A 15868-nucleotide genomic window follows, 5' to 3' on the forward strand; every position below is an offset into this window, starting at 1 on the left:
CAGCTCAGCCCACAGCTGCATAATGGGTGGGAAAAAACTCAGAAGGGATCCTTCCCTTGTTTCTCGGACTGATGTCAGCCTTACCAGGTAAATCAGATAGGAAATGTCAGCAAATTAATTAATTGTACTTTAGTGTAACGCAGGCAATCTTAAACACTCAAAGAGCCATTTGGACCTGTTTCCCACAGAAAAGAAAACATCAGGAGCCACAAAAACCCTTCCCATGCCTGACTATTTCCTGAGCGGCCACAAAACTATCATATGTAGTTGATTTAAATATTCTGTTTTCTTCTGAAACTTTTCTTGGATTTATCTATGGTTGGCCTACCGGGGGTCGAAAAGCTCAATAAATTGTGGGCCGATGGGTCCCACCCATTGGTGGTTGTGACGCATATTTTGAGCGACAGGAAGCCACAGCAGGGGGATGACAGAGCCGCAGATTACTGACCCCTAGTATAAAGCTACATTGTCAAAATCTGGCAATCTGAAACCTTTCGTTGTGATAGGAATGAAAAGAGGAGATACTTTCAGCTGCAAAGTGACACAATTTTTTTTTTGAGAGAACAAAAACTCTATTCCTTGTAAATGTAAAGAATCAGGTTTATAGATGGGTTTCAGAGTCATTTCCAAGCAACCCGTAGGGACTAAGAAAGGTTCTCATCTGATATAGGTAGTCCTCGACTTACGACTACAATTGAGCCCTGTTGCTCTGTTACTAGGTGAGAGTTGTTAAGTGAGTTTTGCCCCACTTACTTACTTTTCTTGCTGCCATTAAGCAAACCATTGCAAAGGTCATGTTGGTAACACAGTTGTTAAGTGAATGTGGCTTCCCCATTTGACTTTGCTTGTTCGAAGGTCACAACAGCAGATCACCTGAACCTGGGACCCTGCAACCGTCATAAATATGAGTCAGTTGCCAAACCTCTGAATATTGTTCATGTGACCATGGGAATGCTGCGTGAAAAAAAGCCATGTCATTTTTTCCCCCAGTGCTATTGTGCTAACTTTGAACTATCATTAAATGAGATGTTGTAAGTCAAGGACTAGGGGGAAGTGGTGGCTCAGTGGCTAAGACTTGTCGATCAGAAAGGTCAGCAGTTCAGCGGTTCGAATCCCTAGCGCCGCGTAACTGAGTGAGCTCCCGTGACTTCTCCCAGCTTCTGCCAACCTAGCAGTTCGAAAGCACGTAAAAAATGCAAGTAGAAAGATAGGAACCACCTTTGGTGGGAAGGAAACAGCGTTCCGTGCACCTTTGGTGTTGAGTCATGCCGGCCACATGACCACGGAGACGTCTTTGGACAGCGCTGGCTCTTTGGCTTTGAAACGGAGATGAGCACCACCCCCTAGAGTCAGGAACGACTGGCACATATGTGCAAGGGGAACCTTTACCTTTTATCTTATTGTAACTTTGAACTATCATTAAATGTGCTGTTGTAAGTCTGTAATTTGAGAAGTTTCTGCCAGCTGGTGTAGGCTGTTCTGAGTTACATGGAGCCTTGTTTTTTTGTTCCTGATCTCCTGCCTACTTATTTGGGAATAACTCCAACCGTGTAGAGGGCATCTCGCTCTTGAACCTATACACAGAAATTTTTTTATTATGACCGCTGTGTTCTATTCTGAGTTATAGTTATTTAAATTCTGGACTCTATTCCACCGTGTTTTTTTTTAAAATATCATTTTGCTAAATAAATGATTTCTTGAAAACAGATGCAGCTGCCTGTACTGTTACTGCTTTCACCATATGGAGCCAATGTAATCTTTAGTTGAAACAACTTCAAGGCAACTGTGGCAATTTTCCCAAAGCAATTTTTGGCTACAAACAGGAAGGTAATCTGTTTTGTTTGTTGTTGGTTCTTTTTGCTTTTTTCCCCTCCCAGTAGGAAAATGTCAGGACATATTAAAGACTTAATTGCTTTTTATCATCAGACCTGGGTAGTAGGTAAAGGTGCAGATAGGAATTTTATTCCGTCTTTTGGATGGGTGGATTTGATTTAAACCGATTCGATTTAAATCAGTAGGAAAAAGGGTTGATTTAAATCAACTCGATTTAAATCCTAATTTTTAAACAGCAACTATCATCTCTGTCCCACAGCAGCTCCTCCTCTGACTCGTTGTTGGCTCACTGACAGTCCCAATATTGCAGAATATGCAGCCTTCATGCTACATAACTGAGCTCCATTTCATGCTGAATAAACTAAATTATTAATGTATTTTAAATAGAAAACTATCTTTAGATAGACTTTTACTCCAAAAGCATAAATTTGATAAAAATATTAAAAAATCCAATTTAAAGTTTGAAAAATCCAGCAGTTTTTATTCACCCTGTACCAAACCAATGACAATTAGGTGTACGAAAATAAATGCATGGGTGTTTGTGGCATGTTAAGAAATTCATTATTGCATAAGCTATTCTGTTCTCCTTAGACACAAAAAAGCAGAACAATTATAAGTGAACTCTAGTCTAGTCTACTGGGGCTATGAGAGGAATACAAAATTGGTAATAAGGGCCTAAATTAAAACTAGTTTATTAGTCACAGGAATCCAAACATAGGATTCTTATTAAGATTGAAGTAGACTTTGACATGTCAGTAAAAGGGGATTACTTTATTATAACACTCACTGATCACCAGGTGTTGCCTGGGTATTTATTTATCCAAATCCTGTATTAGACAGGAAAAGCCCGGTTTTCGGCGACAATTAAATTAGTTACAAATGTTTTCCCTGTGCCCCCAGAAGCGTCAAGGAAAGTTATACCACCTTGTTGAAAATGTCCGAACCAAACGTAATTTCCAATGTTGGATTTTCCCCCTTACCAGAGGTAGTCCCCTTGTGGAGTACTGTAAAGCCGTTACCATGACAACTCCACTCTGCTGTAAAGTAGAAGCCATTTTATGGTAATACGGTAGAAGCCATTTTAAGGCACAACAGGTTGTATCTTAACAGAACACACACACCCAGGGGTGTTAGGGGCATCTTACCCCCACAGTATTTGTTTCCAGAGAGTAAGTCATCTGTGTACCAAGTTTGGTTGAAATTGCTCGAGGCATTCCAGAGTTATGCTGGAAAACACACACACACACACAAGGGGGGAGGGAGAGACATACATACATACAGACAGACAGACAGACAGACAGACAGAAATTTTCTGATAATATAGTTTAATACAGTTCATAAAAACATACTTTTCATCTCGGTTGAGTGGAATTACTACCAAAGTGCAAGCATATGAATCTATTTTTGTATATCTCCAAAAAATATTGTTTGAGTTGATGTAATATTTCTTAGATAATATTCTAAATAATTCTTGCATTTTTAAATTCAGCCCATATTTGAAAGCCAAGGACATTCACATTTTTCCTAGGTGTGGAAAAGCTAAAGAAAAACCAGAACAAGCAACCTAGAATAAAACTTGCCTGTCCAGAGTGGTGGTGGGATAAACAATAGCTACGTTGACCTCACCATAAACCATGATCTTTGAGCATTATTCTGAGGCACAGTTGGCTGAATTCACATTGTGTTGAGCCATAAACCATGATTTACAAACCACAGTTCCAGATTCATACCATGCTTAAGCTATTATATGCATTATCTATTTTTGTTGCTGCCTGATTTGTGAAGAGGAAGGACTGGAAATTTAGATGGGCTATAAAAGTAATAAATAATAAAGTAATTCTGGCTCGTGTCAAAGTTTATATGGCTTGAACAGGGAAATAAACATCAATATTCCAAAGGCTTTGGAAACGATAGCTCCCGTGTACGTTCAAAAAGTATTCTTAGTCACCAGAAAAGGACATGGAGAAATTAACATTGTCGAATAGTAACTTTATAAATGGATGAATATTTTATCCAGTAAGTACAATCTAGCATGAATTCCAATGTCTTCTGCTCCTTTTCAGAAGCGTTCTTAAGCATAATATTGCTTCTAATTATCTCTATGCTTGCGTATTTCAGATGTTCTTTAGCATTTCATTCCAGTCTGCAGTATTTATTCTGTACAATTTAGGGAACCAAATCACTTCCTCAGTGATCCGTCTTGCGAAGTTTTGTAGGATTTTTTAAAAAAGTACGGTAATCATCCAAAAGCATTTATACGGCTGCCTTTTTGTCTCTCTATCCCTCAAAAATATGTTAACTGCAGCCTTGGCTGTGGATATATATTCCTAATAATAATAAAAAGAATCGACACTCTGTATAGTAATCAGTGAGGCTCAAACAATTCTATACATGCAGGTAAAATACAGGTAGTCCTCGACTTACAACAGTTCATTTAGCGACTGTTCAAAGTTACACCAGCACTGAAAAAAGTGACTTATCACCAGGTTTTGCCTTTATGACCCATGCTTGCAGTATTCCCATGCTGCATGTGATTTACATCCGGATGCTTGGCAACTGATTCATATTTGAAGAGCAAAATCAGATTCACTTAACAACTCTGGCAAGGAAGGTGGTAAACAGGGGCAAAACTCATTTTACAACTGTCGCTTAGCAACCAGTGATGGGTTCCGGATCCCGTTGCAACTGGTACGGTTGCAACGGGGCCCGGCGTCCACCACATGAATGCGTGCAGGATGCGCACACATGCATCCTTACCTCTTGTGACGCCTCCGGAGCATCGCGCAAGCGCCGAAGAGCTGAAATACAGGTAAGGAGCTCGGGTGGACAGGTGCACCGTCTGCAGCACCGTACGGGAACGGTACCCAGTGCTCCGGCCCGGCACCGGTACTCCCGTATTGGAGCGTACCGCCTGCAAACCACCACTGTTAGTAACAGACATTTTGGGCTCAATTGTGATCATAAGTCAAAGGATTTCCTGTGCCATATTTCCAACAGTGAATTTTATACCAGGAAAACTCTGGAGTGGCATAAACGTTAAGAGGAAGGGGGAGGAAAAGGTAACAGGGTCAATTTTAAAAAGAGATCCTGCATTTCGGGTGTTCTATTACAATCTACACAGAGAATTGAAATGCCAGTTGCAAGTAGAAATGGGAAATATGAATAGGCATCTCTTCCCATTAAAATAAATGCTTCTACATCTAGGTCAGGGGTGTCGAACTCAGGGCTTGTGAGCCAGATCCAGCCCACAATGTGGTCAGATCCTACCTGCCGGGGTTGTCCTGGTCTACCTAGTGCGAAGAGGAAACATGCCAGCAGTTTGGGGAGTGGCGTCAAGCTGGCCACACCCACCCAGTTGGCCACACCCAGTGGGTGGTCCCATGCACACCTAATTGGTCACACCCACCCAATCTCTCTCTCCCCTCCACCAACACACAGTCAACCACAGCTCTGATGTGGCCCTCAATGCAATTGAGTTTGACACCCCTGATCTAGATTCATCACATGATTAGCGTATTTTCCCGAATATAAGACAGGGTCTTATTTTCTTTTGATCTTCTGAAATAAGCACGTGGCCTTATTTCCGGAAGGCCTTATTATTTTTGAGGTGCAGGAGGTGGCGAGCGTGGTCACATCACGGCTCCCTGCTATGTTGCAATGTTTTCAAGGCTACCCTTGAAAAGCGTTTGGAGACTGCAGTTAGTTCAGAATACGGCCGCACGGGCAATATTGGGTGTGCTGAGGTACACCCACGTTACACCTATCCTCCGTGAGCTGCACTGGCTACCTATTGGTCTCCAAGGTGTTGGTTATTACCTTTAAAGCCCTACATGGCTTAGGGCCAGGATACCTTCGAGACCGCCTGCTGACACATACCTCCCAGCGGCCAATAAGATCCCATAGATTGGGCCTCCTTCAGATGCTGTCGGCCAAACAATGTCGGCTGGCGGGCCCTCGGAGGAGAGCCTTCTCGGTGGCTGCTCCGACTCTTTGGAACCAACTCCCCCCGGAAATCCAGACCATACCCACTCTGATGGCCTTCAGGAAAGCCGTAAAAACTTGGCTGTTCTGGCAGGCCTGGGGCTGTTGACCTCACTGTTGAGGTCCGGCCCCGACTAGAATGAATGGATGAGGGGTGTCTGTTGTTTTAAATTGTTTTGTCGTTATGTGTTTTTTATATTTCTTGTAAGCCGCCCGGAGTCCTTCAGGATTGGGCGGCATATAAAAATTCCAAATAAATAAATAAATAAAATTTCAGGGAGGGCTTGTTTTAGCGCATGCACTCAAAAGCCTAATTGGGCTTATTATCCAGGGAGGTCTTATTTTCGGGGAAACAGGGTAGGAGTTACAGACTTATCCTAAGTGACCTCACAACATGATTTTTTTAAAATTATGGGATGTTTCTCAGGGAGATATCCAAGGGTGGGATTCAGCCGGTTTGTACCGGTTTGGGCGAACCGGTAGCTCCGATGGTCAGTTGGGGTTGCCCACTCGCGCCTGCGCTTTACTTAACAATATCCTCGCGCCTCAGCTGTGTTACTCCCCAGAAGCAATGTGGAAGATAAGTTTTGCTAAAACTGTGCACGCAATCACCAAACCGGCAAGATCCCACCACTGGAGACATCTAAGGCTACAAGACGTGTGTCTTCAAAGTTTAGGTGGAGGGAATTAATTTTCTTAAACCTGTGTTTCTCAACCTTGGCAGCTTGAAGATGTGGGGACTTCCAACTCCCCAAATTCCCCAGCCAGCCATGCTGGCTAGGGAATTCTGGGTGTTGATGTCCTCACATCTTCAAGTTGCCACGATTGAGAAACATCGTGCTCAACAATAGCACGCTCCAGTTTGATCCCATCAGCAAAAGCACTTGTGCCTTTTTCCTCCCTTTTCGTTTTGAGGAAGCCTTGAAAAAATTAAAGCCCGCTGCATTTTTTGTAAATAAAATCTTAAGCGTGCCACTTTCTATTCAAATAGAGCTGTGAGTGTTTTGCATTGGTTAGACAACCAAACTGGCAAATCAAGGGGCTGAATAGATTTCAATTATTATAACAATGTTAAGCTGTCATGTTTTTAACAGATCTATATAAAGCTAATCACTTAGAATAAATAAAATATGGAGCAAAGGGCGATAATAAGAAGCAGCGATGCGAGACAGACAAAATATTGGAAATGTCAGCCTTAATGTAGCCATCACTCTTTGATTTATATCTCATCCTTGTCTGGTCTTTTCGTGGCATCTCTTGCGAGCATGTCATTTATAATGACTTCTTCTTCTTCAGAGCTTTGTTGTCATCTTTTAACAATTGTCGTTGAGTTTAAAGGTGCTTTAAACAATGCTGGTTTCTAATCAAGTTCTACCAGGGGGCAGGTGTCTTTTTTTTAAAGGCACTACCGTAGCTTCCTATAACCTGATTGTCACAGTAGATGGCAGCACATGTCTGACCTTGGAAGATGAGCATGGTTAATGTTTAAGGTGAAGGAGCTCTTGGACATTGTACCAGAACTGTAGGTTAAACACCCTAATATGGATGTTTTAAACCCTTGGACTGTTCATGAAACTCAAGTTTATTTTTCATCCAGATGCAAGTTGAAGCTCCTCAACCAACACTGATGGTGGAGAAGACAGGGCATACCTGGCTTAATTAACATACAACACAGGGAAACACTCATACTTTTCTTATCAAGTTTTTCTGGTATTATACCTAGTAAAAGTAGAATAGAATTTCTTTATTGGCTAATTGTGGTTGGACACACAAGGAATTTGTCTCTGGTTCATATGCTCTCAGTGTACATAAAAGAAAAAAATACATTCATCAAGAATCATAAGATACAACACTTAGTGGTAGTCATAGGTTACTGATAAGCCACCAAATCAACTAGGAAACAAATAAAACAATATAAATTGTAAAGATACAAGTAACATGGTTATAGTCTAGAATAGAATAGAGAATAGGAATTAGAGAATAGAATAGAGAATAGAATAGAATATAGAATAGGAATTAGAGCAGTGTTTCTCAACCTTGGCAACTTGAAGATGTCCGGACTTCAACTCCCAGAATTCCCCAGCCAGCATTCGCTGGCTGGGGAATTCTGGGAGTTGAAGTCCGAACATCTTCAAGTTGCCAAGGTTGAGAAACACTGAATTAGAGAATAGAATGGAGAATAGAATGGAATGGAATAGAGAATAGAATAAAGAATAGCATAGCATAGAATAGAATAGAATTCTTTATTGGCCAAGTGTGATTGGATACACAAGGAATTTGTCTTTGGTGCAGATGCTCTCAGTGTACATAAAAGAAAAGATACATTACAAGAGTTAATGATAATCATAAGTTACTAATAAGCAATCAGATCATATTAGGAAACAAAACTATAGATCGTAAAGATGCAAGCAACATGGTTATAGTCTAGAATAGCACAGCACAGAATAGAATAGAATAGAATTATTTATTGGCCAAGTGTGATTGGACACACAAGGAATTTGTCATTGGCGCATATGCTCTCAGTGTACATAAAAAGGCAGGACACATTTGTCAAGAATCATAAGGTACAACACCTAATGATAGTCATAGGGTACAAATAAGCAATCAAATTATACGAGGAAACAATCAATATAAATCGTAAGGATACAAGCAACAAAGTTACAGTCCTGCAGTCATAAGTGGGAGGAGATGGATGATAGGAACAATGGGAAGACTAATAGTAATAGTAATGCACCCTTAGTGAATAGTTTGACAGTGGTGAGGGAATTAGTTTTTTAGTGATGGCATTCGGGGGAAAAACTGTCCTTGTGTCTCATCGTCTTGGTGTGCAGTGCCCTATAGCGTCTCATTTTGAGGGTAGGAGATGAAACAATTTGTGTCCAGGATGTGAGGGGTCTGTAGATATTTTCACGGCCCTCTTTTTGACTCGTGCAGCATGCAGGTCCTCAGTGGAAGGCATGCCATTGCTTTTTTTCTGCAGTTCTAATTATCCTCTGAAAATAGTTCAGGTTCGAAATCTACATGTTTCCCAATCATCTTTTCTAACCACCTTTGTCCAGTTTTTGTTGGGCTTTCATAGATCTTTCACAATCACAGATCTTGGAAGGGAGAAGCCGAGTCCCTAGCGTAGGAGTAGGAAGTGATCTCTTTTTCTCTCTCTGCAGCCGTACTCTCGGGCTCATAGAAGTAATTTAATTTGTTTTCGATAAAACCGCTTGATCATCGCTCACTGGGGCAAGGTTAAGTCAATTATTCCGAGCTGCTTGGAGTTCAGCTATTGATTTCTTTCCCTCTGCATCTCGGCATTCTGGAACACTCTTGATACAGCCAAGCTCCTTCTGTTTGGGTGATGTACAGGTGATTGTTTCAGTTACTCGCATTTTAATCCTCCCTTTCACTTGGAAGAAGATGAAAGCGCACACCATTGTGTTATTACTCTTCTGACCTAGGCTTCCCAAGAGCCTGAAACAAACTCCTGGTCCCGACAAAAAACCCTTTTATTAATTGACTGTGAATTCTGCTCATTCACATCCAGCAAAGTCTTTCAAGGGAGGATTTACAGTCACAGACCTTATCTGGCTTGGAGAGCTGCCAGGCCAATATCTGCAGAACTTGGCAAGGAATCTCAGAGAGTCACAAACCAATGAAGCGAAGTAGTTGTCTCCTGCAAGCTCCACTCCCCTTTCGCTCCTCTTTTATTCCCTATGGGAGGGGCCATTCATCATCCACCTGTGGCCTTCCTCCCAAGTTGACCCCTGTTCTTAAAGTTGTCCCTTCATCTGGCAACTCTGTGCATGCGCACACTGGGAAGGTCAGAAGGTTGCAACGGGGGATCACGTGACCCCAGGGACACTGCAACCATCGTAAATGTAAATCACGTGAGGCTGCAATGGTCATAAGTGTGAAACGGTCATAAGTCACTTTTTTCAGTGCCCTTGAAACTTCGAACAGTCACTAAATGAATAGTTGTAAGTCGAGGACTACCTGGAGTGTGTAATAGGATCACAAACTTAACAATTTCGGAATCTGATCAGCTGTCCGTCTTTCATTTGCAGCAGACAAAGACCAGGAAGGATGACCTTTGACTGACCATCTCTGCAAGGAAGCTCAAGTTTCCCCCCATCTGTAACCCATGTGCATTCTTTTCTTTAAGTTTGACCCACGTCCTGTGTCCAAAAATGCCTACAGGTAATGTGCAATTCCGCTTCACTGTCGCTTTGTCCATACGCTTGTTGTCGCTCTTGCTAGAGTTTGGAAATACCATTGTGGCTTAAAAATCGCAGGGATGGTCTTGGATTCTTGGATGACTTCTCTGCTTCATCTGCTAAAACCTTTTTGACATGTGGATTAAGAGACAATATCATGTGAAGTGTTAATACCACTCCATTCCATTCCATTCATTTCCTATTCTATTCTATATCCTATCCTATTCTATTCTATATTCTATTTCAATCCCTTTTCTCTTCTCTTTTCTATATTCTATTTTAATCTACGTAATCTAATCCTTTTCTTATTCCCTTTCTGCTCTTTTCTTCTCCTCTTCTCTCTTCTCTTTTGTATTCTATTCCAATTTAATTTAACCCTGTTCTAATTCTTGTTCTGTTCTATTCTTCTTCTCCTCTCCTCTCTTCTTATCTCTTATCACCTTTCTCTATTCTATTCTCCCTCCTTCTTTCCTTTTCCTCTTTTATTCTATTATATCCTATCCTATCCTATTATTCTATTCTAATCCCTCTTCTCTATTCTCTTTTCTATTCTATTCTAACCTAATCCTTTTCTAATTCCTGTTCTGTTCTTTCCTTCTCCTCTTTTCTTCTCCTCTATTCTCTTCTCTCTTTATTCTATTCTGTTCTATTCTCCTACCTTCTTTCCTCTTTCTATCCTATCCTATCCTATCCTGATTCCATTCCATTCTTCATTCCAGCTGATGGCCCTCTGTGAGTGGTTTTTTTCATATCTTGCTGAATAAACCTTTGGCTAATCCCTTTATCCTAAACTGGATTACAGTGCTTGTTTTTCACACATTATGCCATGCCACAAATTGCAGTCCAGTTCTGGCAAACTAGCTTTTAAAGCCTCGACTCCACATAATTTAGATCCAGTGAAACTATGTAATGTACCATATTCCTCCACAAATGTTACAATGTCGCTTCAGAATGAGGACTTCAGGAAAAAATATGCCCAGTTTGCTATTGTTTTGCCTAAATGTTTTAACTTGTAAGATACTTTTTGGAGTGAAAGGTTTCCATTTCAATTGTATTTATTTATCCTCCACTGTAAGAGCCTTTAAATATTTTTTTCCTGTCTGCTTATACCATAGATACATTTTTCTTATAAGTGGAGATACATTTTTCTTACAAGGGCGTGCATTTGTTAGATAGGTATGTATCACAAATGCATGAATTTGCTTAATAAATACCTGGTAGAAATGTTGTCACCTGAGGTTTCTTAAGGGATATCTTTTTTGGTTTCATGCTGTGTGGGTTTTTTTTTTAATGCCAGAAACCTGGTGAGATAAATCTAATGAAGGATATAATGCCAAGCAATTGTGTAGGAACACTAGGCAACGGTTAGGAAGTGATAAGTGAATATGCAGAATGAATATGAATATATAAACTTGGTACACAGATGACTTACTCTCTGGAAACAAATACTGTGGGGGTAAGACACCCCTAACACCACTCGGGGTGTATGTTCTGTTAAAATACAGCCTTTTGTGCCTTCAAATGGCTTCTACTGTACTGCCTTAAAATGGCTTCTACTGTACAGCGCAGTAGAGTTGCCATGGTAACAGCTTCACAGTACTCCACAACAGGACTCCCTCTGGTAAGGGGGAAAATCTAACATTAGAAATTACATTTGGTCCGGACATTTTATCCCTATAAATAAATCCCCAGGTAACACCGGGTTATCGGCTAGTAGAAAATAATTCCACCAAGGAGACACTAGTATGTGGTAAATACCAAACAAGTTGGAATTATACAGGTAATCCTCGACTTACGACCACAGTTGAGCCCAACCTTTCTGTTGTTAAGTGGGAGATTTGCGAAGTGAGTTGTGCCCCATTTTGCAAACGTTCTTGCCACCGTTGTTAAGTGAATCACTGCCGTTGACAAGTTAGTAACTCGGTTGTTAAGTGAATCTGACTCCCCCTGTTGACTGGTCATAAGGTCGCAAAAAGGGATCCCATGACCTTGGGACACAGCAACGGTCGTAAGTATGAACCAGTTGCCAAGCACGTAAATTGGATCACGTGGTCTTAAGGAGGCCACAAAGTTTTGGTCGCCATGATGTAGAAAAGATGTGGAGAGTCTAGAAAAAGTGCAGAGAAGAGCAACAAAGATGATTAGGGGACTGGAGGTTGAAACATATAAAGAACGGTTTTGGGAACTGGGTCTGCCTAGTTTAATGAAAAGAAGGACCAGGGGTGACATGATAGCAGCCTTCCAATATCTCAGGAGTTGCCCCAAAGAAGAGGGAGTCAAACTATTCTCCAAGGCACCTGAGGGTAGAACAAGAAGCAATGGGTGGAAACTAATCAAGGAGAGAAGCAACTTAGAACTGAGGAGGAATTTCCTGACAGTTAGAACAATTAATCAGTGGAAGAACTTGCCTCCAGAAGTTGTGAATGCTCCAACTGGAAGTTTTTAAAAAGAGGTTGGATTAACCCTTTGTCTGAAGTGGTGTAGGGTTTCCTGCTTAGGCAGTGGGTTGGACTAGAAGACCTCCAAGGTCCCTTCCAACTTTATTATTCTATTCTAAATGAACTGTTGTAAGTCGAGGACTTACCTGTACAAACATTTTGCGTTTCCCAAAAGACAAATTAATGGGTCTTTGAAAGAAATCTTTTTTCCTTTTTCTTTTTACCCAGTGCAAAGGCATCAGGATTAGAACTGACTGTGAAACGTAGATAAAGGAACCGTGTGTAAAATACGAGGAGGAGCGGGGGGGATGCAAATATAGATACAAAGCTTAAATCTCTCTTTTTGTTGTTGTTGTTGTTCCATAAAACCAGCCTGTGACTGAGAACACACTGGTCCCTCGTTCTTTTATCTTTTCAGCCGGTGCAGAAATCCAAGCACAGACTTTTAACATCAACCCTCCTTAAAGGCTTCTCTTCCATTTATCTGCAGCAAAATATGTAAAGCTCTCCATGGCTTAAGACCCCGGCGCCTTCGCTCTCATACCCTTGCCCGAGCATAAAGATCTAGCAGGAATAATGTTGTAAGGAGAGTTTGCCAGGATTAAGGTTGTAGTAGCTGGAGGAGGGAGAGGGAGAGGGAGAGGGGGGGGAGGGAGAGAGAGAGAGAGAGAAACAGCTATTCTTACACCCCAATTACAGCTACAAGTAGTCCTGGGCTTACGACAGTTCGCTTAGTGACTGTTTGAAGTTACAACAGCACTGAAAAATGTGACCATTTCCCACACTTACAACAAGGTGGGTAAAAGGAGGAGCCAGATGGTTGGGGGCAAGATGCTGACTCTGTAAAACTGCTTAGAGAGAGATGTAAAGCACTGTGGAGCAGTATAGAAGTGTAAGTGCCATTGTCCTTCCTTCCTTCCTTCCTTCCTTCCTTCCTTCCTTCCTTCCTTCCTTCCTTCCTTCCTTCCCTCCTTCCTTCCTCCCTCCCTCCCTCCCTCCCTCCCTCCCTCCCTCCCTCCCTCCCTCCCTCCCTCCTTCCTTCCTTCCTTCCTTCCTTCCTTCCTTCCTTCCTTCCTTCCTTCCTTCCTTCCTTCCTTCCTTGCTGCACAGTGGTTAAAATGCAGCATTGCAGGCTGACTCTGCCGACTGCCAGGAGTTTGATCTTCACCAGCTCAAGGCTGACCTTCTGAGGTCGGTAAAATGAGGACCCAGATTATTGGGGGCAATTTGTGGTCTCTAAACCACTTAGAGCGTGCTGTAAAGCACTGTGAAGAGGTATATAAGTCTAAGTGCTATTGCTATTCCTTCCTTCCTTCTTTCCTTCCTTCCTTCCTTCCTTCCTCCCTCCTTCCCTTCCTTCCTTCCTTCCATCCATCCATCCATCCATCCATCCATCCATTCTGCACAGTGGTTAGAATGCAGTATTGAATGCTAACTCATTGCCAGCAGTTCGATCCTCACCAGCTCAAGATTAACTCAGCCTTCCGTCCGAGGTCAGTTAAATGAGGACCCAGATTGTTGGAGGCAACAGGCTGACTCTGTAAACCACTTAGAGAGGGCTGGAAAACACTGTGGAGTGATATAGAAGTCTAAGCACCAAGTGCTAAAACTCACTTAACAACTTTCTTCCTTACCAATAGAAATTTTCGGCTTCGTTATGGTTAAGTCGAGAACTGCCTCTGTTTTGGTCATAAGCCGAGGACTGCCTGTACCGGCTCGCTGGTGGAGCTACTGAGTTGTAATTAGGTGCCCTCCATGTTCCTTCCCCTGTAACAGTCTCTTATTTATCATGCTGGAAATAAGTGCCTCTCGTTTCTATGTTTTCCTGTTTGCAGAGACCTTCATAAATCCAATTTTGGTAATACAAATTGCTGCAGTTTGTAAATATAGGTTTTATGTTTCGGAGCTATAATCTCATAATCTTTTTTTTTTTAAATGGAACTGAATTATATCACAGGAAATTGCTTCGGCAGTACGGATTCTTGACTTTCCATCTAGGCATGCACACATACACACAGCCAGAAGTTGCATAAATCTTTGTGCAGTTGTGGTTGTACAGCTTGTTTTGGAGTTCTTTTAAATTTCTTAGAGAATCGTAACTTTTGGCTGCGGCTGATTTTTGGTGAGGTTCCCTTAAAGATGCGTGTTTTCCCCAGTGTGTGTCTGAATCTGTTTCCCTATGTCGGAAGGAAGTTGCTGTCTAATTTGAATAAATAGCCTGATTCGCTCCATTCCCAGTTTGGATAAACTATGGTTTCTGGGAAGCTGGTTTATGTTTATGCCAGCAAGCCAATCCCAAGTCTAAAAAGAAGACTCTGGGTTCAAAATACAAATCCATTCATGTCAGCGAAATCACAACTGTTTGTGGATGTACTGATTCGGATGAACAGATTTGGTAGGTCATCTAGTCCAACCCCCCACTCAAGCAGGAGACTCTACATCTGCCTCTACCTAGGATTGAACTCACAACCTCCTGATGAAGCTGTGCCCTACCTGATTAACAAGCAATGGGTTAGCACGCTATGTGAATCACGGTTTGTTGTATGAAGAAACACACAAATAAATCATGATTGCGAAGCTCCCTAAAACCATAAGTTTATCCGAATCAGGAAAGGAGCAAAACAGCAAATACCAGTCAAATGTTTTGCAAACCTTAAGCCAGGATCTTCAAACCAAGGTTAGCTTCGTAGTGTTTGTTTTTTGTGCCTTGCTTAAGCCTCTTCCCGGTCCACTGAAAAATGTAAAGGAATGGCAGCTATATAAGAAGGAAATAAATAAACCTTAGATTCGCCAAGGTTTGTTCAGCAGGCCATAGGTAAACAGTGTTTCTGCACAAGGTGAAACTCATCCATTTATTTCCATCCTGGCTAAAACCAAAATATTTTGAACCTGGAGTCCTCTTTTTAGCCTAGGGATTGGCTTGCTGACATAAGCCGGCCCCCAGAAGCCATAGTTTATCCGAACCAAGGAAGAAGCCCATCAGCCATTTGCAAACCTTAAGAGCCGAGGTGGCGCAGTGGTTAAATGCAGCACTGCAGGCTACTTCAGCTGACTGCTAGATCAGCAGCTCAGCGGTTCAAATCTCACTGGCTCAGGGTTGACTCAGCCTTCCATCCTTCCGAGGTGGGTAAAATGAGGACCCAGATTGTTGTTGGGGGCAATATGCTGACTCTCTGTAAACCGCTTAGAGAGGGCTGAAAGCCCTATGAAGCGGTATATAAAAATCTGCTATTGCTATTGCTATTGCTATTAAGCCTGGATCTTCAAACCAAGGTTAGCTTTGTCGTGTTCCCTCCCGTCTTTTTCTTCTTTCCTTTGTTAGCTTTGGTGTTCTTGCCTCTGTTGGATTAAATAGATTGGAAGCACGTAGGTCCTTTCAAAGCTGCGCGTTCTTTCAACGGGTGCGTTCCA

At 41.8% G+C, this 15868-nt stretch overlaps 1 protein-coding gene across 3 annotated transcripts in view; it reads left to right on the forward strand.

Annotated features, from left to right (window-relative positions):
* Positions 1 to 15868, forward strand: part of TANGO2 (transport and golgi organization 2 homolog) — a 58027-nt gene that overhangs the window by 2889 nt on the left and 39270 nt on the right. The window contains exons 2-3 of one of the 3 annotated variants that reach the window (XM_087705757.1): positions 1708 to 1827; positions 9870 to 10002. The exons of 1 other annotated variant lie outside the window; for it this stretch is intronic. In XM_087705757.1, coding sequence (XP_087561883.1) covers positions 9947 to 10002 — 56 coding nt within the window. In that variant the 5' untranslated portion in view covers positions 1708 to 1827; positions 9870 to 9946. The remainder of the gene's footprint in view (positions 1 to 1707; positions 1828 to 9869; positions 10003 to 15868) is intronic. One more of the 3 variants, XM_087705756.1, reaches the window with a different exon arrangement.

Source organism: Thamnophis sirtalis, unplaced genomic scaffold, assembly GCF_051295495.1.
Source record: "Thamnophis sirtalis isolate CommonGarterSnake01/CBP01778 unplaced genomic scaffold, rThaSir2_p1.2 scaffold_2, whole genome shotgun sequence".
Classification (NCBI taxonomy): Eukaryota; Metazoa; Chordata; class Lepidosauria; order Squamata; family Natricidae; genus Thamnophis; species Thamnophis sirtalis.